Source organism: Hypanus sabinus, chromosome 3 (assembly GCF_030144855.1).
Source record: "Hypanus sabinus isolate sHypSab1 chromosome 3, sHypSab1.hap1, whole genome shotgun sequence".
Classification (NCBI taxonomy): Eukaryota; Metazoa; Chordata; class Chondrichthyes; order Myliobatiformes; family Dasyatidae; genus Hypanus; species Hypanus sabinus.
Window position 1 is genome coordinate 22,286,789 of NC_082708.1, and position 24,498 is coordinate 22,311,286.

Sequence of the window (24,498 nt, forward strand, 5' to 3'; positions counted from 1 at the left end):
GTGTTCAGGGATGACCCAGTGAAATGAATTAACATTGATAGGTATTAAATAGACAGAGAATCTATCTTCACAAAAATTGTAGCTCATTTCATGACTGTTTCTCCAATAGATTAGCCTCTAACTTGGTGAGGTAGCACAATATCATCATCATTATGTGCTGTGTGATGTGGGCGATCATGGTCTCATGACCATGATTGTCCTTGTCAAATTTTTCTGCAGAAACGGTTTGCCACTGCCTTCTTCTGGACAATGTCTTTACAAGATGACCCCAGCCATTGTCAATACTCTTCAGAGATTGTCCGCATGGTGTCAGTGGCCACATGACTAGGACTTGTGAGATGCACCAGCTGCTCAAACGACCATCCACCACCTGCTCCCATGAGTTCACGTGACCCTGATTAGGGGTGGGGAGGGAGGGGGCAAGCAGATGCTACACCCTGCTCAAGGATATCCTGTGGGCTATCGGAGAGAAGGCGTGCCTTACGTCTCCATTGGTAGAGATCTATCTACACCCCACCACCCAATATCACCTGATTCAAAATGCAAGCCTCTTAGCTTTTTTCTTACTGCTTTTGAAACTTGGATGGTTATCAAACTGTGGCACTGAGTTTTGTGTCACTTTATACAGTGAGCTGAGGGAATTAGATGGGCAGAGGATGCAATGTCTAACCATCACTGTTAAACCGCAACCATATGTTGTATTTGGGAGGGGGGGACTGCATGAATCATACAGTATTTATATCCCAGTATAAACAGATTGCAAGTCCCTTGCGGAGCCAGCTTCATTCTTTTTTTTTCTCTGGCTGCTATGGTAACAAGAGAAAAAACATTGAAGAATCTGATCCAGTAACGTCACTGTATCAGCAAAGCATCTTCTACCTGGTGGGAATAGACCTTTGTGCTTCTGCATTTACATTTCCTTCTGCTTATTCCTTATTTTTATAATCACTTCACCTCCTCTCTTCTCCATTGTCAACTTCTCCATCCCTAGAGAGTCAAACATCACAGAAACAGGTGCATTTGTCCATCTCATCAATGCATCCAAATTGGCTATCTGAGGTCCCTTTTGCCTGCGTTTGGCCCTTATCCCTCGAAACCTTTCCAATCCAAATACCTGTCTAAATGTCTTTTAAGCTTTATAATTATACATGTCTCTGTGGTTTTCTCTGGCAGATTGTTAACATATCTCCATGACTTTCTGTGTGTAAAATCTGATTTTCAGGTCCCTTTTAAATTTTTCCCCTCTCATCTTAAACCTATGCTCTCTAGGTGAACACTACTACACTACTTTTTTGCACTGCTTCTTTAATTTAACTATCATATATACTGTATTTCGCAGATTTTATTAATACATACTGCATTGTACTGCTACCACAAAAACAACAAATTTCATGACATATGCTGATAATATTAAACCTGATTCTGATTCTAATTTAGACTCTCCTACCTTGGGAAAATGACTATGGTCATTCTCCTTATTAATACAACTCTTGATTTTACAAACCTCTATAAGATTTATTGATTAGCCTTAATAATTTTTGTATGAATGTATATATCTATCAGTCTGTCTGACTGTATCCATTTTTGTCTTTCTCTCTGTCTGTGTCTGTGCCTGTGTCTCAGTTTCTATCTCTGTCTATCTGTGTTCAGTTATCTAATTGTCTGTCTATTTCTGTATCTGTCCATGTCTTTGTCTCTATCTCCTTCTCTATCTATTTATCATGTATACATCAAAACATACAGTGAAATGTGGTATTTGCATCAAATCAGATCAGTGAGATTTGTGCCGGGGGGGGGGGGGGCAGTCTTTAAGGATCACCCCTTAGCCTCCTATATTCCAGGAACAAAAATCCCAATCTATCCAGTCCATCCCTATCACCGTGGTAACATCCTCATGAATCTTTTCTGCACTCTTTCCAGCGGAATGACATCCTTGGAAACAATCTTCATTGAATCATCCCATAATTCAATTTCCTGAAATGATTTTTAATATGTTTCTTCTTTGTCTGCTGAGGACTATGCTCTGAGGAAGGCGACAAGCTATGGATTAAAATGACTGTGATCATTGTTGTACAGAATGACGAATGAGATCAGCAGTAGAAGTTTGTTCTTCTGTCAGTATCTACAGTTGAACTCTGTCTTTTTGTGTGTTTCCCTCTAGCTGTTGTTCTGTATTGCCATATTCTCTTGTTTGTTTTCATGCCCAATGTGCTCCTGTCTCTGCTCCTGCTCTACTCCGGCCCCTGTATCACTGAGTACTCTGCTCTCGGCTGTTTCTCATTATTCCCTGTATTGCTGCCACCTGTGTCTCATTGTGCTCCACCTATCATCTGCCTCTCTGTTTACTGCTCAGTATATTTCAGTCCTGTGCTTTCACCAGTATTTTCCTAGATTGTGTCAGTGAGTTTTCCTGAGTCTTTCCAGCACTCTGTCCTTCTAAGTATCGGACCCGTCTGTTTGCTCACCCTGATTTTGCCTGTTTGTCTTGATTGGTCTGGTTTTTGACTCTGCCTGTTTCCTGATTCTGATTTTTTTGATCTCCGCCTGAACTTTTGATGCCGACTTTGTTGCCCTTCTGAATTTGTTACTCATTAAATTACACAGTACTTGGTCTGCAGTTGGGTCCCTGCTCCAGCATCTTGACAGCTTCTTATTATAGTCAGCATAACTGGCACTGCGTTGAGTAAATCCATCATGAAGCGTGTTGAGCCAGCAGCAGGATCAATCCCTTGTCATTGGCACTGCAGTAGTGTTATGTTAATTGCTCTGTTACCATGCCATCCAAAGCATCCATATTCTTGGAACTTTTGGGGGGGGGGGCACAGAAAAAAATTGGAGAGGTCTTTGCAGAGATATTTGCTTCATCATTAGCTACTGGTGAAGTTCCTGAGATCTAGAAGGTGGCTAATGTTCTGTTGTTTAGAAAGGATAACAAGGAGAAGCAAGTGAACTTCAGACCGGTCAGCCTAACATCAGTTACTGGAGGGAGTTCTGTGGGATGGGATCTGCCAGAATTTGGAAATGCAGAGACTGATTAGAGGCACTCAGCAGGGAAAGTCATGCTTGATGGTACTTCTAGTGTTTTTGAGGAGATGACTGAAAAGGTAAATGAGATGCAGAGGAGATTTGTCAGAATGCTGCCTGGATCAGAGAGAATGTCTTATAAGGATAGGTTACGTGAGCTAGGGCTTTTCTCTTTGGAGTGAAGGAGCTTGAGAGGTGACAGGATAAAGATTTATGAGATGGCAAGAGGCATAGATCAAGTGAACAGCCAGAGACCGCTTCCCAGGGTGGAAATGGCTAACGTGAGGTGGAATAATCTTAAGGTGATCGGAGGAAAGAATGTGGCAGTGGTAAATTTTTTTACACAGAGAATGGTGGGTGCTTGGATTGTCCTGCCACAGGTGGTGATGGAGACAAATACCTTAGGGACATTTAAGCGACTGTTAGTTTGGCATATGGATGATAGAATAGATCTGGAAAAATAGAGGGCTATGAGGGAGGGAAGGGTTAGACTGATCATGAATTAGGTTAGAGGGTCATCACAAAATGTTGGGCCAAAGGGCCTGTACTGTTCCATGTTCTGTGAAAACAGTGCACTCAAAGGCTGCTTCACCTGGAATGATTGTTTGCCTGATTATGATAACAAATCACAAGAGGTTAGCAGACAGGTTAGCAAGAAGCTACGAAGATAACTGGCATCATGAGAGAGACATGAGAGAGTGCAGATGCTGGAATCTGGAGCAGAAAGCAACCTGTTGGAGCATCTCAATGTGCCGAGCAGCATCTGTGGGAAGAAGGGGATCATGTTTCATGTTGAATCTGATTCATCTGACTGGCTGTATCACTGTCTGGTATGGAGGAGTCAATGCACAGGATCAGAGGGTAGTAAACTCAGCCAGCTCCACCATGGGCACTAGCTTCCCCACCATCTTTAAAAGGAAATGGCTCAAGAAGTCAGACAGACAGACAACCTGAGGGAAATTGGATAATCAGCAACTATCATTAAAGATCCTCAGCACCTATATGGCTTCTTTTCATTGCTACCATGAGGAAGGAGCAAAAAGGGCCCGAAGACACAGACTCAACAGTTTAGAAGCAGTTTCTTTCCCTCCACCATTAATTTATGAGCAGACTGTGAACACCACCTTGATTTTTGCTCTCTTTTTCCTCTAATTTTTAAAAATATTTTTTATTGGAACTAACAATAATTTTAAAAATTGCACTGTACTGCTGTCATAAATAAACAAATTTCATGACATAGGAATGTCAGTAATAATAAACCTGATTCTGTTTCTGATCAGGTGTAAGAGTGGAGAGGGGGGATGGCCAGTTTACAGTGGGGAATGGGAGTGGTGAGACAGGAGCTCCAGGTGATTGAGCTCTGGGTGGGGTTAAGGATGATGGAGAGGTTGTGCCAGGAGATAGAGTGAAGTTTGGAACAAGTGCTGTGAGAATGATTGATGGACACAGACAAAGAATGAGGAGCTGATGAAGCAACACAAACAAAATGATGGAGGAACTCAGCAGGTCAGGCAGCAGCTATGGAAAAGAGTACGGATGATGTTTCAGGCCAAGACCCAGGGAAGTATGTGCTGGATGCAGAGGCTGGTGGAGCGGTAGGTAAGGACACGAGGAATCCTATTCCTGGTAGGGGGGCAGGGGGATGGGGTGAGAGTGGGCATATGTGAAATGGAAATGATGCCGTTGAGGACAGCATTGACAGTGGAGGGAGGGTAGCCCCTTTTTTGAAAAAGGAGGATATCTCCTTTGTTCTTGAATGAAAAGCCTCATTCTGAGAGTAGATGTGGCAGAGACGGAGAAATTCAGAGAAGGGGATAATGTTTTTACAAGTAGCAGAGTGGGAAGAGGTATAATCCAAGTAAGTGTGAGAGTACATGGGTTTGAAATAGACATCAGTAGATAATCTGTCTCCAGAGATAGAAACAGAGAGATCATGAAAGGGGAGGGAAGTGTCAGAAATGCACCAGGTAAATATGAGGGCAGGGTGGAAGTTGGAGCAAAGTTGATGAAGCTGACGAGCTCTGCATGGGTGCAGGAAGCAGCACCAATGCAGTTGTCGATGTAGCGTAGGAAAAGAGTGGGAAGGTCACCAGTGTAGGCTTGCAACATAGACTGTTCCATGCAGCCGACAAAAAGGCAGGCAAAGTTGGGTCCCATAAGAGTGCCCATGGTTACACCTTTTGTTTGAAGGAAGCAGGAGGAGCCAAAGGAGAAATTATTGCATGGACTATACCTCTTTTCACCATAATTCTTCTAAAAATGTCATCCCCTTCTCTCAATTCCTCCAACTGCACTGCGACTCCCTTGCCCATTTCTCCCTCCCACTGATCTCCCTTCTGACACTTACCCTTGGCAGCGGAGCAAGTGCTACATCTGCCCCTACACCTCCCCCCTCACGACAAATTAGGGCTCCAAACAGTCCCTCCAGGTGAGGTGACATTTCACTTATGAGTCTGTCGGGTTCATATATTCTGTCAAGTTCTCCCAATGTGGCCTTCTGTATATCAGTGAGACCTGACATAGACTGGGAGACCCCTTCGCCAAGCACCTACACTCTGCCCACCAGAAGAAGCGGGATCTCCCAATGGCTACCCATTATTGTGCTACTTCCCATCCCTATTCCAATATATCAATCCACAGTCTCCTCAATGGTCGCAATGAGACCACACTCAGCTTGGGGGGATAACGCATTATATTCCATCTGGGTAGTCTGATGGCATGAACATCAAATTCTTGAACTTTCAGTAATGTCACCAGTCTTCATCTCCTTTTCCCTCTCTCAGCTTATCCCCTTGCCTGCCCATCGCCTCCCTCTGGTGTTCCTTCCTGCTTTTCTTTCTTCCATGGCCTTCTGTCCTCTCCTATTATATTCCCCCTTTTCCAGGCCTGTATCTCTTTCACCAGTCAACTTCCCAGCTCTTTACTTCACCCCTCCCCTCCTCCCGGTTTCACCTATCACCTTATGTTTCTCCCTCCCCTCCCCTCCCCACACCTTTTAACTGTACTCCTCATTTCTTATTCTCCAGTTCTGATGAAGGATCTCAGGTCAACTGCACTCATTTCAATAGATGCTGCCTGTCCTGCTGAGTTCCTCCAGCATTTTGTGTGTGTTGCTCGGACTTCCAGCAACTGCTGATTTTCTCCTGTTTGTGAGGAGCTGACGGAGGTGGGTTGGAGAATGGAGGGTGAAGATTGGATGCAGCTTTTGGAGGATGTTAAGCAGGAACAGAAAGGGCTACCAAAGCTGGAATCTGATGTGTACAGGAGACGACAATGAGGTGGAGAGTGGCAGGTAGAACCAGAACCAGATAGGAGACAGGAGAGCCCTGTGCTGAACTGGATGGATGGAACTAGGAGGGAGAAGAGGTAAATGTGGGTTATGGGTTGCTGAAAGAAGGCAGAGAGTTGAGGGAAATCTTAAGGGTTGATAAACTGGCATTTATTATAAGAGATATGAAGTGTAAAAATTGAGACATTTTGTTGTCATTGTGTGGATTGTTGGTGGACTTCAATGTTAGCAGTGCGCACAGTTGTGATCTCCATTTCTGGGAGGTGATCTAGCAGTATCAGTTGCAGTCCAAAGGATATTCACCAGACTAATTACTGGGTTCGAAGGTTTGGCTGATCAAGAGAGGCTTAATCGTTTGGGTCTGTAATCTTTTCAGGTTAGAGGAATGGGTAGTGATCTTCCTGAAACACGTTTTCATGGTACATCAGAGCAGCATGATATCATGGCTGTTAATGTAACACTGTGGAGCGCTAATTACCGGAGTTCAATTCCTGCCGCTGCCTGTTAGGGGTTTGTACCCATGACCGTGTGGGTTTCCTCCTCATGCTCGCGTTTCCTCCCATGTTCCAAATTGGTCACTTGGATGTAATTGGGCTTGGTGGGCCAGAAGTGCTTGTTACCATGCTCTAGCTCTAACTTAAAAGGCTGGGTGGAGATACGTCTCTACCAATGGAGCCTTCTTCCCTCTGCCCGCCTGCAGGTCACCCTGGGGCAAGGTGTAACACCTGTATTGGCCCCCCCACCCCCAATCAGGGTCATGTGAAGCCATGGGAGCTGGCAGTAGATGGTTATATGAACAGCTGGTGCATATCACAAGTCCTAATTACGCGACCACTGACGCCAGGCAGACAATCTCTGAAGAGTACTGATAATGTGATCTCAATATATAAGTTTGCTGATGACACCACATTTGTAGGCTGTATTTTGGGTAATGATGAGTTGGAGTACAGAGAGGAAATTAGGAACCTGGTGGCATGGTGCGAAGATAAAAACCTATCCCTCAACGTCAGCAAGACGAAGGAATTGGTTGTTGACTTCAGAAGGAGTAGCAGACTGCACGACCCCATCTACATCGGTGGTGCGTAGATGGAACAGGTCAAAAGCTTTAAGTTCCCGGTGTTAATATTACAAATGACCTGACTTGGTCTAACCAAGCAGAGTCCACTGCCAAGAAGGCCCACCAGCGCCTTTACTTCCTGAGAAAGCTGAAGAAATTTGGCCTGTCCCCTAAAACCATCACTAATTTTTATAGATGCACCGTAGAAAGCATTCTTCTAGGGTGAATCACAACCTGGTATGGAAGTTGTCCTGTCCAAGACCGGAAGAAGCTGCAGAAGATTGTGAACATAGCCCATCACACAAACCAATCTTCCATCCTTGGACTCATTTTACACCGCACACTGTTGGAGCAGTTCTGCCAGGATAATCAAGGACACGACCCACCCAGCCAACACACTTTTTGTCCCTCTTCCCTCCGGGAGAAGGTTTAGGAGCTTGAAGATTTGTATGGCCAAATTTGGGAACAGCTTCTTTCCAATTCTGATAAGACTGCTGAACGGATCCTGACCCGGATCTGGGCCGTACCTTCCAAATATCTGGACCTGACTTGCACTACTGTACTTTCCCTTTTCTATTTGCTAATTATGATTTATAATTTAAATTTTTATTATATTTACTTCGATTTGTACTCCAGGGAGCACGAAGCACAGAATCAAATATCGCTGATGATTGTATGCTCTAGCATTAGTTGTTTGGTGACAATAAAGTAAAGTAATAGCTGGAGCCACCTGTCTTGTAAAGACACTGCTCAGAAGAAGGCAGTGGCCAACCACTTCTGCAGAAAAAAATTTCCAAGAATAATCATGGTCACATAGACCATGATCATCTACATATACAACATGGCACATAATCACGATGATGAGGGAAAAGCATAAGGGACCAGATAGCCTCTCCTGCTCCTACTTCCCTGTGTTCCTGTACAACCAGATGTTTATTAAATTATTTTTATGTATTTATTTAGAGATTCAGCGTGAAACAGTCCCTTCCGGCCCAATAAATCTTGCTACCTAGCAACCCAAGGAATTAACCCTAGCCTAATCACAGGACAATTTGCAATAACCAATTAACGCACTAACTGGTACATTTTTGGACTATAGGAAAAAACCAGAGCACCTGGAAGAAACCCATGCAGTTACTGGGAGAATGTGCAAATTTTCTTAGAGAGGACGTCAGAATTGAACTCCAAACTCCAGCGCCCTAGGGTTAGCTGTAATAGCATCACAGTATGCTACCATGGTGTCCTCTGTTGCATGAAACTATCCATAATATGCTCTTTTATTTGAATTCTGTAATGTAAATTGTCATGGCATCTACATCTTCCTTAATTGCATCTCTAAAGTTGACAAACAACCTTCCTGCTGGGAGACATCCTGTTGCATCTTCCAGGAAATTTCAAATAAAAGTATTAACCAGGCAGGGTGCATTATTAAATGGATTCTAAGGAGTTCTAGACACAAGAGAATATAAAGGCTGGATGCAGGAGCAAAGAATAAATGGCTGGAAAGACTCAGCTGGTTAAGCAGTGTCTGTAGAGGCAATGGAATGGTCAAGATTTTGAGTTGAGACCTTGTCTCAGGACATTTTACATGTCTAGTGCAGGATCTCAACCTAACACATAGAACATAGAACATTACCCACAGTTTGGGCCCTTCAGCCCACAGTGTTGTGTTGACCTTACAAGCGACTCTATATGACTCTAATCCAAACTCAGGTTGGAGGGACAACACCTTATATACTGGCTGGGTAGCCTCCAACCTGATGGCATGAACATTGACTTCTCTAATTTCCATTAATGCCCCTCCTCCCCTTCTTACCCCATCCCTGACATATTTAGTTGTTTGCCTGTTCTCCATCTCCCTCTGGTGCTCCCCCCCTTTCTTTCTCCTGAGGCCTCCCATCCCATGACCCTTTCCCTTCTCCAGCTCTGTATCACTTTCGCCAATCATCTTTCCAGCTTTTAGCTTCATCCCACCCACTCAGGTCTTCTCCTATCATTTTGCATTTCCCCCTCCCCCCACTACTTTCAAATCTCTTACTACCTTTCCTTTCAGTTAGTCCCGACAAAGGGTCTCGGCCTGAAACGTCGACAGTGCTTCTCACTAAAGATGCTGCCTGGCCTGCTTTGTTCCACCAGCATTTTGTGTGTGTTGTTGTTAAGCGACTCTATTATCAACATAACCGTTCCTTCCTACGTAGTTGCAATGGAGAGTATCCGGTAAATCACTCCTTACACATGCGCAATTGCACCCACACAAACATTGGCTTGTCATTCTGCTGTTATTGTGCTGAGTGCATGCACTTCGAAGTCTTCCCCGGTGTATTCTCATAATCAGATCCTAAACCAAGCTTGGATTGGTTTTATGGTGACTTTCCTGTCACACGCGGTGGAATATTCCATTTATTCACTAATGTGGAAGTGTAAATGTGTGCATGTATTTGGGAACATGTTTATTTTGTAATATGATTGGTACGTACGATTAGGTACGGGGTGCATTATATTCTAATTCCTGTGTAGTTTTAAGTTAACTTTGTGGGTGATTAAAGATGGTATGTCCTGGTGCTGAATGAAAGGTGCTCTTTGCCCTCAGTAGGGCTGCCAGGAGTTCACACTGAACAAAAATAGCTATCTTTTTGTAAATATTAGCAATTTTCTTTTAACTATTTTTGCTAATTTTTGTAAATTAGATTTTTGATGCACCTAATAAACAGTCTTGCGCTAAAGTGCTCAGTGATTCTAGCCATGTTTCCTTTGTCCATAGCCCACATATCTAGCAATAGTCCTCCGTATTCTGATCATCCATGTGCCTATCCAAGAGTTTCATAAATGTCTCGTATCTGCCTCTATTACCACACTTGTCAGAGTGTTCCAGCACCCAACACTATCTTTGTAAAAAGCTTACCTCTGACATCCCCCCTGAACTTTCCTCCAGTCACCTTCAGTTTATACCCCCTTGTATTAGCTATTTCTGCTCTTGGGGAAAAAAAGTTTCTGATATTAGCACAATGCTTTATCGTACCAGTATCATGGGTTCAATTCCCAACCCTGCCTTAAGTAGTTTGTACATTCTCCCTATGACTCCATGGGGGCTCTGGTTTCCTCCCACAGTCCAAAGAGATATGGATTGGTAGGTTATATTGTCCTGTGATTAGGCTAGAATTAAATCAGGGGATTGTTCAGTGGCATGGCTCGAAGGGCTGGATGGCTTATTCCATGCTGTATCTCAATTTAAAAAAGCCTATATCAAGTCACCTCTTGATAAGAAACATCAATCATCTCTTTTCCTCCAGGGGTGCTGTTTGACCCATTGACTTCTTCGAACAGAATATAATTTGCTCCAAGGGCATCAGGCAACAAGAGCTAAATTTTCCTCACAATTTCTCTGCTATTTTTTCCTCATTCCTTGATGTCTTTCAAGATTCCTCTTCACAGCTCACCTAACTGGGGAATTTACAAGAATTTCCATCATGTCCATTTGGATCCCTTAGGGTTTGTCACCACTCCAGTGAAATTAAACTAGAAACAGTAAAACTGCTGTATAGGAGGGTAAAGCCCTGAGGTGGGAAGGTAGGAGAGTTTGATGTTCTCCCTAACACAACTCTCAATTGCATGACAACCAGCAAATAAAATTACAAGATGATTTTTGTTTCTTTGTTTATTTATTTACTTATTCATTCAATGAGATACAGTGTGGAGTAGGATCCTTCGGCCTTTTGAGCTGAACCGCCCAGCAATTCCCCAATTTAATCCAGGCCTAATCATGAGACAATTTACATTATCCAATTAACCTAGCAACCAGTACATCTTTGGACTGTAGGAGGAAACTGGAGTGCTCAGAGGAGACCCATGCAGTCATGGGGAGAACGTACAGAATCCTTACAGACAGCGGCGGGAATTGAACCCGAGTTGTCTGTAAAATGGTGTGCTAACCACTATGCTACTATACCACCCTTTATTGTTCCACGTTATGTTTCCAATAGTAGTGCAATGACTCAATTTGAGTATGATGTTCTCCTCAGACACCGCACGGCTCTTGCCAGATCAGGATCAGGGTCAAGTGGTATGGAATGCAAGGCAGCTGCTGCGGCCTTCCTCCACCTTCACAGCCGCTGTGATGTGCCATCATCTTCCACCAGCTCAACCGTTAAATCTTGGTCAGATCACTCTGCTTGGAATCTGCCCCTTGACCCATCATGGCAGACTATCCCAGGAGCTAAGCTCCAGACAACATTGTTCTTGAGATCTTAGGAACTCACAGTCTCTCCACCATTATAACATGGCAGTCCTCAGAAACTTTATATTCTACCATTCATCCTGTCATAAGCTTTACTCCTGTTGTAAAATTAGGCATTCAATAAGATCGTGGTTAATATTTTACTTCAATGTTATTTTGGGGCAACATGACAGCATAGGGGTTAGCATAGCGCTATTACAGGGCAAGCAACCTGGGTTCAATTCTACCGCTGTAAGGAGTTCATACGTTCTCCCCGTGACCATGTGTGTTTCCTCTGGGTGCTCTGGTTTCCTCCCATATTCCAAAGATATAATGTTTAATTGGTCAATTGGTTATATGGACTTAATTGGCCAGTGTGGCTCGTTGGGCCTGAAGTCCCATTACAAGTGCTGTATCTTTATATAAGAATTAATACTTTCCAGCATTGATCTTATTTAGTCATTTAATATTTAAAAATCTACTGATCTCTACAAGCTATTTAGTGACAGAATCTTCTCAATCCTTGGTTAGAGAAATCCATTGGTTTGGTTCCCTGAATGGACAACCACTTACTTTGTGTGATTCTAGATGGGACAACACAGACGAGGATCATCAGTGTATCTACATGAGCTCTCTGTATCCGTAATTCCCTGTAGGTTCTGACATGTTTGTTTGAGATCACCTAACTTACACAAATGTTGCCAAGACTTGAGGGACTGGGTTATGGGAGAGTTTGGGCAAGTTAGGACTTTATTCCATGGCGCATAGCTGACGGAAGGGTGACCTTATGGAGGTGTATAAAATCATGAGGTGCATAATCAGGATGGAGAAACACAGTACTTTTCCCAGGGAAGTGGAAACAAAAACTTGTGGGCATAAGTTTAAGATAAGAGGGCAAAGATGTAAAGAGACCAGAGGAGCAGTGGGTGTCAGGGATATGGAACAAACTGCTATAAGGAAGTGCTTCAGATAAGTACAATGACAACATTCAAAAGTGATGTGGACAGGTGTGTAGATAGTAAAGGTTCAGAGGGATATGCCCTCTGGAACCTTTACTGTCTGTATACACCTCCACCTGGGTCCCATCCTCCTTCCCTTTTGCCTATGGTCCACTCTCCTATCCCAAAAGAATTGTTCTTCTCCAGTCCTTTATTTTTCCAACCCACTAAGTTTCTCCTATCATTTTCCCCTCCACCTACCTTTTAATTCTAGCATCTTCTCCCTTCCTTTTCAGTCCTGAAGAAGGGTTTCGGCCCAAAACGTCGACTGTTTTTTCATTTCCATATATGCTGCCTGACCTGTTGAGTTCCTCCAGAATTTTGTATGTGTTGTTAACTATATACATGTCCAAATGAATTTTAAATGTTGTCATTGTGTCTGCCTCCACCACGTCCTCTGGCATCACAGGCAAATGGGACTCTCTTAAGAGGGCAAAGTTTCAACTTTGAACTTTCCTCTTTGTGGTGAAATGTGTTTGAAATAACATCTTTAATCATCACCTCAAGTGAGAAGTTTTAATGTAGTCCTCATCTGAAAGCTACTTCTTGACACGGAGTGATTCCGTTTTTTTTCATCCCAAACTCATAAGTCAAATTCAGATTCAGATTCAGATTCATTTATCATGTGTACATGGAAACATGCAGTGAGATGCATCGTCTGTGTTTGCAATCAAGGATGAGCTGGGGGTGGCCCGCAAGTGTTGCCACACAACCTGACGCCAACATCGCATTCCCACCATGCTCAGCAAGTGTCGCCACACTTTCCAGCACCATGACCACCATGACGGGCACAATTCATAGCTTCCTGGATCATCTCAAACATAACAAGAATGTAGAACTTACAATTGTTTTGAAGTGTGTGTTGAGGGGTGCAGTGTTAGCCATGCTGTTGAATCACAATGAAACAAAGGGATAATCTGTACAATCTCTACTCATAAAATAGTTTTATTTATTGTAAATACATTTCACTAAAACACTTATAAAGTGTATGGATAAAGTTAATAATTTTCAAACAGGTATGATAAAAACAAAGCTTGATTTTCTTTAGTGGCTTAATGACCTGTACAGTTGCCTTAACATTCAATACAGAAATAATTTATTAACCCTTTGAGCACTGAAGTTCATTTGTCCCCTCACTCTTTGCTCCCTTACCCAGCAAACGATGTCACGAGTTCATGTGCGGAATATCGGAGGAAGAATGTTGAAGGTGTGAGTGGACAGATAGAGGTGTATCTGTGCTTCTTAAGGGAACTAAAACATTGATAAAGGATAATGACCTGGAAATTCAGTCCCCGGCACTCTCCGTTCTGAAGTAGATTGCGACAGCAGCCATCTTGTGTTGATATGTGGCACTGAAAATCTACTTTCAATGAGGATTTACAGGAAGAAGTGGCAGCATCTTGGGAGTGGAATAAACAGCTGATGTTTTGGGCTGAGACCCTTCATCAGGACTGAAAAGGAAGGGGAAAGAAGCCAGAACGGCTTTAAATCACACATTTCTAAATTAGGTTTGGACTGGCCGATGCCATTCCCTGTACACCAGTATTTTGGAGCTCTGTCCAGGAAATAAGGCTAAGGAGCTTTTGTTCAACATAGTGCTTGGAACACTCATGCCTTCATAGTTCTGCTTCAACTTCAGCATCTCTCTTTAAAGGAGGCCTCTGAGAACAGCACTGGGAATCGGCTCAAAGAAGATTCCCTTTATTTTTAGCTTAGCTGCACGACTTAAGGATCTCACTCTCCGCCTTCCACCACGTTGCTGACACTGCCTCACAGACATGCCTTCCTGGCTACCTTTCCCTCCATGGGTCAAATCACATGAGCTAGCGGCCAGTCTCCCTTCAGCCCTACCGAGGCGGCGATCTCTTGGTGCTGCCTCTCGAATCCTGGTTCTCATTAAACACTCAGTGGTGGCCACCTCCCATTCCCCACAATCTTACAGCTCCGGAGTGATGTTCACCATATTTCTCTGAATGCCATTGACTTTCACTATGAAATTCTGATAGCAAAAATAATGCTGATTATTGGGCCACATAGTCACTCATGGTAGATGTGAATTTCTAGACATTTTCTTACATCCCATGAACTGCACATGTTTGCAGCTCTCACTATCTCCATGAGTATTGTTAACATATTCACTGATCTCAGCTGTACTCTGCATTTCAGCAGGCCCTCTTCCTCTCCTTTTCCCTCTCCCATTGTCCATTTCCCTCTCGCTCACCCAGTCATACTCTTCCTCTCCCACCCCCCATTGTCCTCTCCCTCTTCCACTTTCCCTCTCCATCTCTCTCTCCATCTCTCCCACCCTCTTCATCTCCATCTTCCTCTCCCCCTCTCCATCTTCCTGTCCCTCCATATTTAACTGACCACCTGTCTTTTTACTCAACAGTGTAAATAATGTGATCAGAGCAAGTACCCTATTCAAGTGGTAATTGAGATAATTTAAAATTGGATGTTTTGCTGGATGACTGTAGTTAGTGATTAATTCTCCTGTATTAGCTCACAAAACTATACACTCCAAACATGGTATAAGTCAGTTAATGATGATTGTACAAATGATCATGAACACGTCTGAGCTGTGCAGATCAATTAAATCAGTAAGTATGAAATATGGAAATTATTAAGAGATAATGTGGCCTCTAATTGTAAAATGGGATTGATGGGACTGCTCTACTCAGAATGATCTGGATTAGAGAGCATGGCCTATGAGGAGAGGTTGAGCGAGATGGAACTCTTTCTCTTGGAGGGAAGGAGGATGAGTGGAGACTTGATAAGATGATAAGAGGCATTGGACAGCCAGTATGCTTCCCCCAGGGTGAATATAGCGAATACAAGAAGGCATAATTTTAAGATGATTGCCGGAAAGTATAGGCGAGATATTTTTTTAAACAGAGAATCATGAGAGCATGCAACGTGCTGCCAGATGTGGTGGAACAGCCAAATAAATTAGGGACATTTAAGCAACTCTTAGGTAGGTCCATGGATTGAGGAAATATTGAGGGCTATGTGGGAGGGAAAGCATTTGATTGATCTTGGAATTGGTTAAAAGGTCAGCACAACATTGTGGGCTGAATGGTCGTACTGTGCTGTACCGTTCTATGTTCGATGCTTTATGTTCCATGGAAGATGCATAGGCAGAGATCCTGAATGGTCGACATTTTTAACTATAATTATTTTATAAGTATAATTAGTCCTTTTGCTATAATTAGAACTCAGTTTGCTATAATTACTCCTTGTGTTAAATTTAACCTAAAGGCAAAGGATTATTTGGCAAAGTTGAAAACTTTCTCTTGTTCTACTGGCAGTAAGGCATTATACCCTCAGTGCTTACAGCATTATTGCATGGATCATTGCACAACAACAAGGAACCATTTCCCTGTAGTCATGCTCAAGGAAAGTCCATAAAACCATGAGACTGTACGACATATAAGCAGAATTAGGCCATTCTGCCCATCGAGTCTGCTCCACCATTCCATCACACCTATCAACCCCATTCTCACGTTTTTTTTTTCCCCTGTAACCTTTGACACCCTTACTGATCAAGAACCTATCAATGAATGAGGCCTCTGTTGGTTTGGATCAACCATGAATGTTATGTCGTAGCTGTCCAGACACGCAAGCCAGGGCAGTACAATATGGAGAGCAAGCTGTTGCCCACGTAGAAAGCCCCACCTGTCCATGGATCAGATGAACCCAAAGGAACGGCAGAGACCACTATAGTTTGGCACCAGCAGCGTCACTGGAGATGCTGACAAGCGTTGAATTCAACATAGGACCGCCTAGGGACTCCAACAACGGATTTTTCCCTCGGGGTCTACTCCCCAAACCTTCCCTTTGAGTGGGTGTAGCAACAAGGCAGTAGAGGTTTGAGATCAGAGTTTTCCTTCTCCTAGGTGACTGCCAACCTCAGCTGACGAGCCCCATCTGCCCTCAGTGACTGGTTTTAAGGTGGCAGTAGCCGACCTTTTTCCCTCCTGTTCCATAAGAACACACACAAAATGCTGGAAGAGCTCAGAAGGCCAGGTAGTATCGATGGAAAAGAGTAAGGTCAACTTTTCAGGCCAAGACTCTTCAGCAGGTCTGGAGAACAAGATGAGGAGTAGATTCAAAAGGGGGGGGAGGGGAGGGAGAAACAAAAGGTGATAGGTGAAACCGGGGGGTTGGGGGGGAGAGGTGAAGTAAAGAGCCGGGAAGTTCCATAAGGGAGTGGTAGTGGGGACTGGCTTCCACTACCTATGAAATAGTCCCAATGGCGCACAACTCCATTAGCTTCTGACAACCAGGTCCAGCTCCTGGCCTTCACATGTGGCTTAGCTACAAAGCCTGCTGGAACAGTTTCTACTGACAGGAGAAGGGGGGGAAACCTATCAACCTCTGTGTTAAATATACCCAGTGATCTGGCCTCCACAGCCATCTGTGGCAATGAATTCCACAGATTCATCACCCTCTGGCTAAAGAAATTCCTGCTCAACTCTGTTCTTTATTCTGATGTGGTGGCCTCTGGTCATAGACTCCCCCAATATAAAAAACATCCTCTCCACATCCACGTTATCTCAGTTTTTCAATATTCAATAGGTTTAAATGAGGCCCCTTCACATTTTTCTAAACTCCAGTGAGTAGAGGCCCAGAGCCAAATGATGCTGCTTATACAGTACTGCGAAAGACTTTTAGGCACATATACATAGCTAGAGTACCCAAGACTATTGCACAGTACTGTATCTACACAATATTTACCAATATTAACAAAAGCAGACATTACTGTTTCAAGGGCAAATAAAGAGCAGATGGAGATGCAAAACAACACACACAAATGCTGGTGGAACACAGCAGGCCAGGCAGCATCTATAAGGAGAAGCACGTCGACGTTTCGGGCCGAGACCCTTCGTCAGGACAAAGATGGAGATGGATGTCATTCCACCTTGTGCTTTAAACAAAATCAAAATTAACCTTCGCACAATATGATATAAAAACAGCTTACAAAACATGCAGATATCTTCTATGCACCCTAGCTATACTGTATATATGTGCCTAAAACATGTGCACAGCACTGTACATTAACCCTTTTATTCCTGGTATCATTTTCATGAAGCTCCTCTGGAAAGTCATACGCTGTTCTATTTAAACTGTTAGAACAAAATCAAGGTGCAATAAAGAAACAAATCAGGAAGGCAATTCAGAAGCTTGGTGCAGTTACCTAATCTCAGTGGATTGGAAGATGCTTAAGAAACTCTAGTTTCCTCTGTTGGAGAAGTGTGAAATTTTTAACAGCTTGAAGCAGCTTTGAGAGCATAAAGATTCTGTTTAAGGAACAGCATGTAGAAGCAGGATTATGTAAGTAGGTTTTCTGAAAATAACGGGTGAAGTGCACAAACTGCAAGGAGTTTGACATCGGACATTTTAGCATCTTGGCTCTGTCCACCACCTATTTTAACTCCACTTCCCCATTCCCATTCCAACATGGCCTCCTTTACTGCCACAATGAGACCACTCTCAGGTTGGAGGAGCAACACTTCGTATCCTCTGGGTAACTTCCAACCTGGCAGCATCAACATCGATTTCTCTAACTTATAGTATTTTCTTCCCTCTCGTCTTCTCTCTTTTTCCATTCCCATTTTGGCTTCCCTCTTACCCCATCTCTTCTCCTCATCTGCCCATTACCTTATCAACTTTTCTTTCAACTCCATAGAAGCTGCCTGATCAGCTGAATTCCTCCAGCATTTTGTGTTTGCTTGTTTTTCTGGGTTACCAGCTTCTGCACAACCGTCCACGTTTGTATCTTTGCAGGAATCCTTAGATGCGATGAAATTTGAAGTATAGAGATTCAAATTGTTAATATTGGTGAGAAGAATAGGGCGAGGCCATATAAGGGAATGCAGGAACTGCGATAAATGTATTATCTTTGGCTATATCAGCACTAATAGATAGAAGTTATTTAAAAATTTTGAAATCCACACTGGACTACTGTGTTATTTCAATATATTTCATGCCGAGAAGATGTCATAGCCTTGGAGCTTGTATGGAGGAGAATGATGAGGTCTGTACTCTAGATGAGAAGCTCAGTTATATGGAACAACCAAATATGCGATAAAGTCAAAGTATCACAGAATGATGCAGCACTGAAGCAGGACTCTGCCTTAGCCCTTCAATACTGACCATCAGCAAACTATCTACTCAAATGCCATTTAATGGAGTCATGGAATAAAAGAGTAAATTTACAAGGATGTTGCCAGGACTTGAAGACCTGAGCTACAGTGAAAGTTTGAATAGGTTAAGAATTTATTCCCTAGAAGATAAGAGAATGAAGGCAAACGAATGGAACAGGTAGGGTAAATGCAAGCTGTCTTTTTCCACTGAGTTTGGGCGAGAGCAGAGGAGTTAAGGGTGAAGGGTGAAAGGTGGAAGGGGAACTTGAGGAGGAACTTCTTCACTCAGAATGGGGTGCAAATATGCAACAAACTGCCAGCAGAAATGGTAAATGTGGATTCGATTTCAACATTTAAAAAAACGTTGGCAAGCTAGGGTTGTGGTTACACAACGCTTTACAGTACAAGTGACCTGTGTTCACGTTCCACTGACGCCTGTAAGGAGTTTGTACGTTCTGCCTGTGATTGCGTGTGTTTCCTCAGGGTGCTCCAGCTTCCTCCCACAGTCCTACCGGTTGATAAGAGTAATTGATCATTGTGAATTGTCCTATGGTCAGGCTAGGGGTAAATTGAGGGCTGCTGGGTGATGGGGCTTGAAGGGCTAATCCCATGCTTTATCACAATAATCAATAAATAGAAGTGTCTATCAGTACATGGATGGGAGGGGAATGCAGGGCTGTGGTCTAGGAGCAGGCCAATGGGACTTGGCAGAATAATAGATCAGCATGGAATAGATGGACTGGTATTTCTGTCTCTGTGCTATGGTGCTCTGTGACTCTAATACTTTATAAGTTCTTTGGCCTAAGGATTCAAGATCATCAACAGTCTGTCAGAGTAAATAAGGTGAAACGTTTCTATTGGCACAAGGTTGAGAGCCATTGGTACCAGTCATAATGTACAAGATTAGAAGGTAAAATGGCCAGAGACTGTATGACACACAAAATGCTGGTGGAATGCAACAGGCCAGGCAGCATCCATAGGAAGAACAGTCGACGTACTTCTCGGCCCAAAACGTCTCTGTACGAAACATCTCGGTACGAAAGGGTCTCGGCCCGCAACGTTGACTGTACTTCTCCCTATAGATGCTGCCTGGCCTGCTGCGTTCCACCAGCATTTTGTATGTGTTTTGTGTGTTCCACCAGCATTTTGAATTTCCAGCATCTGCAGATTTCCTTGTGTTTGAGAGATTGTATGAGGCTTTGTATATTGCATGTAAAATTATTTATTGAGATGTGTGGAGTAGACCCTTCCGGTTCTTTGAGCCACGCTGCCCAGCAACCCCTCAATTTAATCCCAGTCTAATCATGGGACAATTTGCAATGACCAATTAACCTACCAACTGGTATGTCTTTGGACTGTGAGAGGAAACTGAAACACACACAGGAAACCCATGCGGTCATGGGGAGAATGTACAAACTCCTTGCAGGCAGAGTCAGGAATTGAACCCTGGGTCACCTGTACTGTAAGGCATTGTGCAGACCACTGCGCTACCATGCTGCCCTATAAGGTAATCATGATGAGATATTTGCATGGTAGTAGAATTGGATTTGACAGTAACTTCCAAAATAAGCTAGGTACGAGTTATAGAGTCATAATGGCACATTCTGAGGCTATTCTGCTCTTCCATAGACAATTCCAATCCTCATCTCCACTCCATCCATGTAACCCATCAAACTCCCATTCAATTACCTTCGAAACTCATCATTCATCGCCTTCGTGGTTTGTGAGTTCAAGGTAATTAATTACATGTCACTGCTTGTGTAGTGTCTATGTCACAATACGTAATGCAGAACAATAAAGGTTCAAGCTGGATGGACTAATGGGAATATGGTGAGCAGTTTTGGGCCCCTTGTCTAAGAAAGGATGTGCAGGCATTGGAATAAGTCCAGGAGAGGTTCACAAGAATGATCCCAGGAACGAAAGGCATTTGCTGGCTCTGGGCCTGCATTCACCAGAGTTTAGAAGAATGAGGGGATCTCAGTAAAATTTATCAAATATTAAAAGGCCCAGATAAAGTGGACATGGAGAGGATGGAGCCTAGGATCAGAGGGCACAGCCTCAGAATAGAAGGATGTCCCTTTAAAACAGACATGAGAAGGAATTTCTTTAGCCAGAGGATTGTGAATCTGTCGCCAGAGATCGTTGTGAAGGTCAAGTCATTGTATGTATTTAAAGTGGAGCTTGTTAGATTTTGATTAGTAAGGGTGTTAAAGGTTACAAGGAAAAGGCAGGAGAATGGGGTTGAGAGGGATAATAAGTCAGTTATGATGAAATTACAGAGCAGACTTTATGGGCCAAAACAGCAAAATTCTTCTCCTGTCTCTTGGGAGGGGGAGGTGTGTGTGTGTGTGTGTGTGTGTGTGTGTGTGTGTGTGTGTGTGTGTGTGTGTGTGTGTGTGTGTGTGTGTGTGTGTGTGTGTGTGTGTGTGTGTGTGTGTGTGTGTGTGTGTGTATGAGCGAGCACCAGCCAGATTAAGCAACCTGTTACCCCACATGCCAATGCAATACTACAGAACAAGGCAGTTTCAGATGAATAACTTAGCACTTTGCATGGCATGGTAGAGATACACCTCTATCAAAGAAAGTGTAAGGCGCTTCTTCCCTGCACTCGCCTGTGGGTCACCGATGGGCAAAGAGAGGCACCTGCTTAGAGCCTCAGTCAGGGTCACATGAAGCCACGAGAGCAGGTGGTGGATGGACGCATGAGCAGTTGATGCATATCACAAGTCCTGGTTATGCGACCACTGACGCCAGGCAGACAATCTCTGTAGAGTATTGATAGTGGGTGAGGTAACTTGTCTTGTAAAGACACTGCCCAAAAGAAGACAGTGGCAAATTACTTCAGTAGAAACATTTGCCAAGAACAATCATGGTCAAAGAGCATGATTGCTCACATCATATGACATGGAACATAACGATGATGACGACGAATTTAGGATGTATACAATCATCTATGTGCATTGCACACACAGAGACACGGATACACACACACCGAGCAGAGTTATTTAGAAGAGCCTTTGGAGTATTTTACACAGGTATCAAGAAACTTTTATGTTGCTATCCATATGCTTATCTATACCTATGTGCCGTCATTCAGAACTGTGGAAGTCACTCTATTCATCACTAATTTATATTGATGCACCACAGAGTGGATCCACATTGGCTTACTATGGCAACTGTTCTTCCCAAACCAGCAAGGAACTCCAGAGTGTGGTGAACAGAGCTTGGCGCATCATGGAATGCAACCTCCCCTTCGTGGATTCCGCCTTCACTTTCCACTACCTTGTTAAAACAGCCAAGATATTCAAAGACCCCAGACATTCTCCTTTCTCCCCTCTCTCGTCAATTAGGCAAAAGATACAAAAGCCTGAAAGCAGATCCCACCAGGCTCAGGGACCACTTCTATCCTGCTGTTAAAGGACTATTGAATGGTCCCCTAATATGATAAATTGGGCTGTTGATCTACTTTTACCTGCACTACACTTGCTCTGTCACACTTTAGTCTGCATTCTATGAATGTTTTGCTTTGCATTATCTCAATGTACAGTTAAAACAAAGTGATCTGTATGGAAGGCATACAAAATGAATTTTTATACTGTACCTCAGTACATGTGACAATAATAAACCAAGTTACCAACTTACTGAATCTCACATATAAACCAGAAAACACTCAGCAGGTCAGGGGTGTATGTGCAGAAAGAGAAACAGATATAATATTTCAGATCATAGAATTTCTGATGAAGGGTCTTTGACCTAAAGCATTATTTCTGTGTATTTTATCACAGCTGCTGCATGACCTGTTGAAGGTTTCCATCTTTTTCGGCTTTTATTTTCAGATTTCCAGCATTTTCTTTTTGTGATCGTCATTGAGTCTTGTACACAGAGTAACAGTGAATAACAAGTAGGGTCATTGGTGATGATAACTCTTCTGATACTCAAGAGATTCTGCAGATGCTGAAAATCCAAAATAACTCACAGCAGGAACTTAGCAGGTCGGGCAGCATCCATAGAGAGGAATAAAGAGTCAATGTTTCAGACTGAGTCTCTTCCTTAGTCCCGTGGATTCTTAATTCCTTTCCATAAACGCTGCCTGATCTCCCGAGTTACTCCAGCATTTTGTGTGTGTTTCTCTTCATGAATGCTTTTTGTCCCTGATCGATATTTTTGTTATCAATGCCCTCATGTTATCCAGTTCTTCTGTCCTCCAACCTCCATTTCTTTATATGTTATTTTAGATATTGTGCAGTTTTGACGGCTCAAAGAATTGTTTTTGTGGTGATTCTTGGTGCAAAGATGATGGTTAATATAATGACAACATGTGTGTCATTGTGGTATTTGAAGGATTTATTTAATAGTTTTTCCCATTCTCTTGCCTCTTTCTCCAAGTGGTACATAATACCTCCACAGATGCATTCAAACTAAAGTCTTGATGCCTTTAAGCCTAGGTACACTTTGATGATGTGGGAAATGTTCCTCTGATCCACTGAAAAAGCTCTGGAATTCTCCAAGACATGGACCTAGGCATGGCTCTTTGTAAAATCTGGTTGTGTGAATACCAACTCAGTCCTCAAAGGGTTAAGCAGAATTGTGATCGTTGCTAAGAATGAATGGATGGCGAATGAACCATCTTTTACCTAGATAATATTTCATCAATATTTTCAGCTAGTTTAACTCAGTCACCTCTAACATCATACTACCAAATTAAACCCACATAATATGAAGTGCTGTATAATTTTCCATACATTCTAACACTTTATTCACCCAACATTGTTTTGAAGTTTTGCTCATGAACAGACACAGCATACACCTAGTTTTTTTTTCTCCCCCAAAGAAAATGTTGCTTTCACCTGTCGACACCTGTTGTGTCAGATACAAATAGATTTGCATGAATCATCTGTAATTTAGACAGAAAAGAAACTCTTTTCATGGGTTGCTACAGCCAGAAATGCCTTCGTTTACTCTAATTAGCTCGGTAAGAGGAATATGTTTTGGCTTAGTTTGCTAATTTTCTGTTTTCTTCATGCAGCTATTTAAAAGTCAAGGCTCTTCTGACTATCCAACAGGCTCGTGAATAGTTATTAAAAATTGCTGCTGAATGCAAACCTAAGGCTATAATTCATCGATTCAGTGGGGTCAGTCCATTCACTTCAAGATTGTCCAAAAAAAAGTGTTTCAGCTGACAAACTTGGAGAGACACCTTGTCAGCTATTTACACCTTCCGCTCTTTGCTTCCATCCGCCATTTTGTAACAAATTTGCAATTAATGTAATGGGAGGTAAAAATAAAGAACAGATGTTACTTCACCTCGGGTAGTTCCACTTTTTCCGACAGAGTTACAGGACAAGTGTCAATGAAGGAAGTCTTCATTGGTACAGGCAGAAACTTAAAGGTAGAGGTATCCAACCCAGTAGATGAGATTAAATAGCAAAAACGTTGTAGGAAAAAACACACGTGAATATGTGTCTAATTTCAAAATATCTACATGGATCCGTCCTTTTCGCCACAAGCCGGATTTACATTCCTTGTAGCAGCAGAAGAAACTCTGGCAGTCTTTACCATCCAGGCATTCATAGACGCAGGCTTCCTCAAAGTCCTGCCAGTACATTGAATTGTTTATGGTAATTACTGAAGAGGACGGCCCCAGGTTCAGCACAGAATAGTTCTGGAATGAAGAAACAAAACGAGATTTTGAATTATATTTCTTAATGCATCATGGAATCATTCCGCTTAGAAACAGGCCACCATTTACCATATTTTATTACTTACTTAATTAC

General features: G+C 42.9%; 1 protein-coding gene across 1 annotated transcript in view; it reads right to left on the minus strand.

The window, feature by feature from the left end:
* Positions 1-23,530: 23,530 nt before the first annotated feature.
* Positions 23,531-24,498, minus strand: part of LOC132390723 (gamma-aminobutyric acid receptor subunit gamma-3) — a 723,162-nt gene continuing 722,194 nt past the window's right edge. The window contains exon 9 of the mRNA XM_059963278.1: positions 23,531-24,386. Within this exon, the coding sequence (XP_059819261.1) occupies positions 24,108-24,386 (279 nt within the window). The 3' untranslated portion in view covers positions 23,531-24,107. The remainder of the gene's footprint in view (positions 24,387-24,498) is intronic.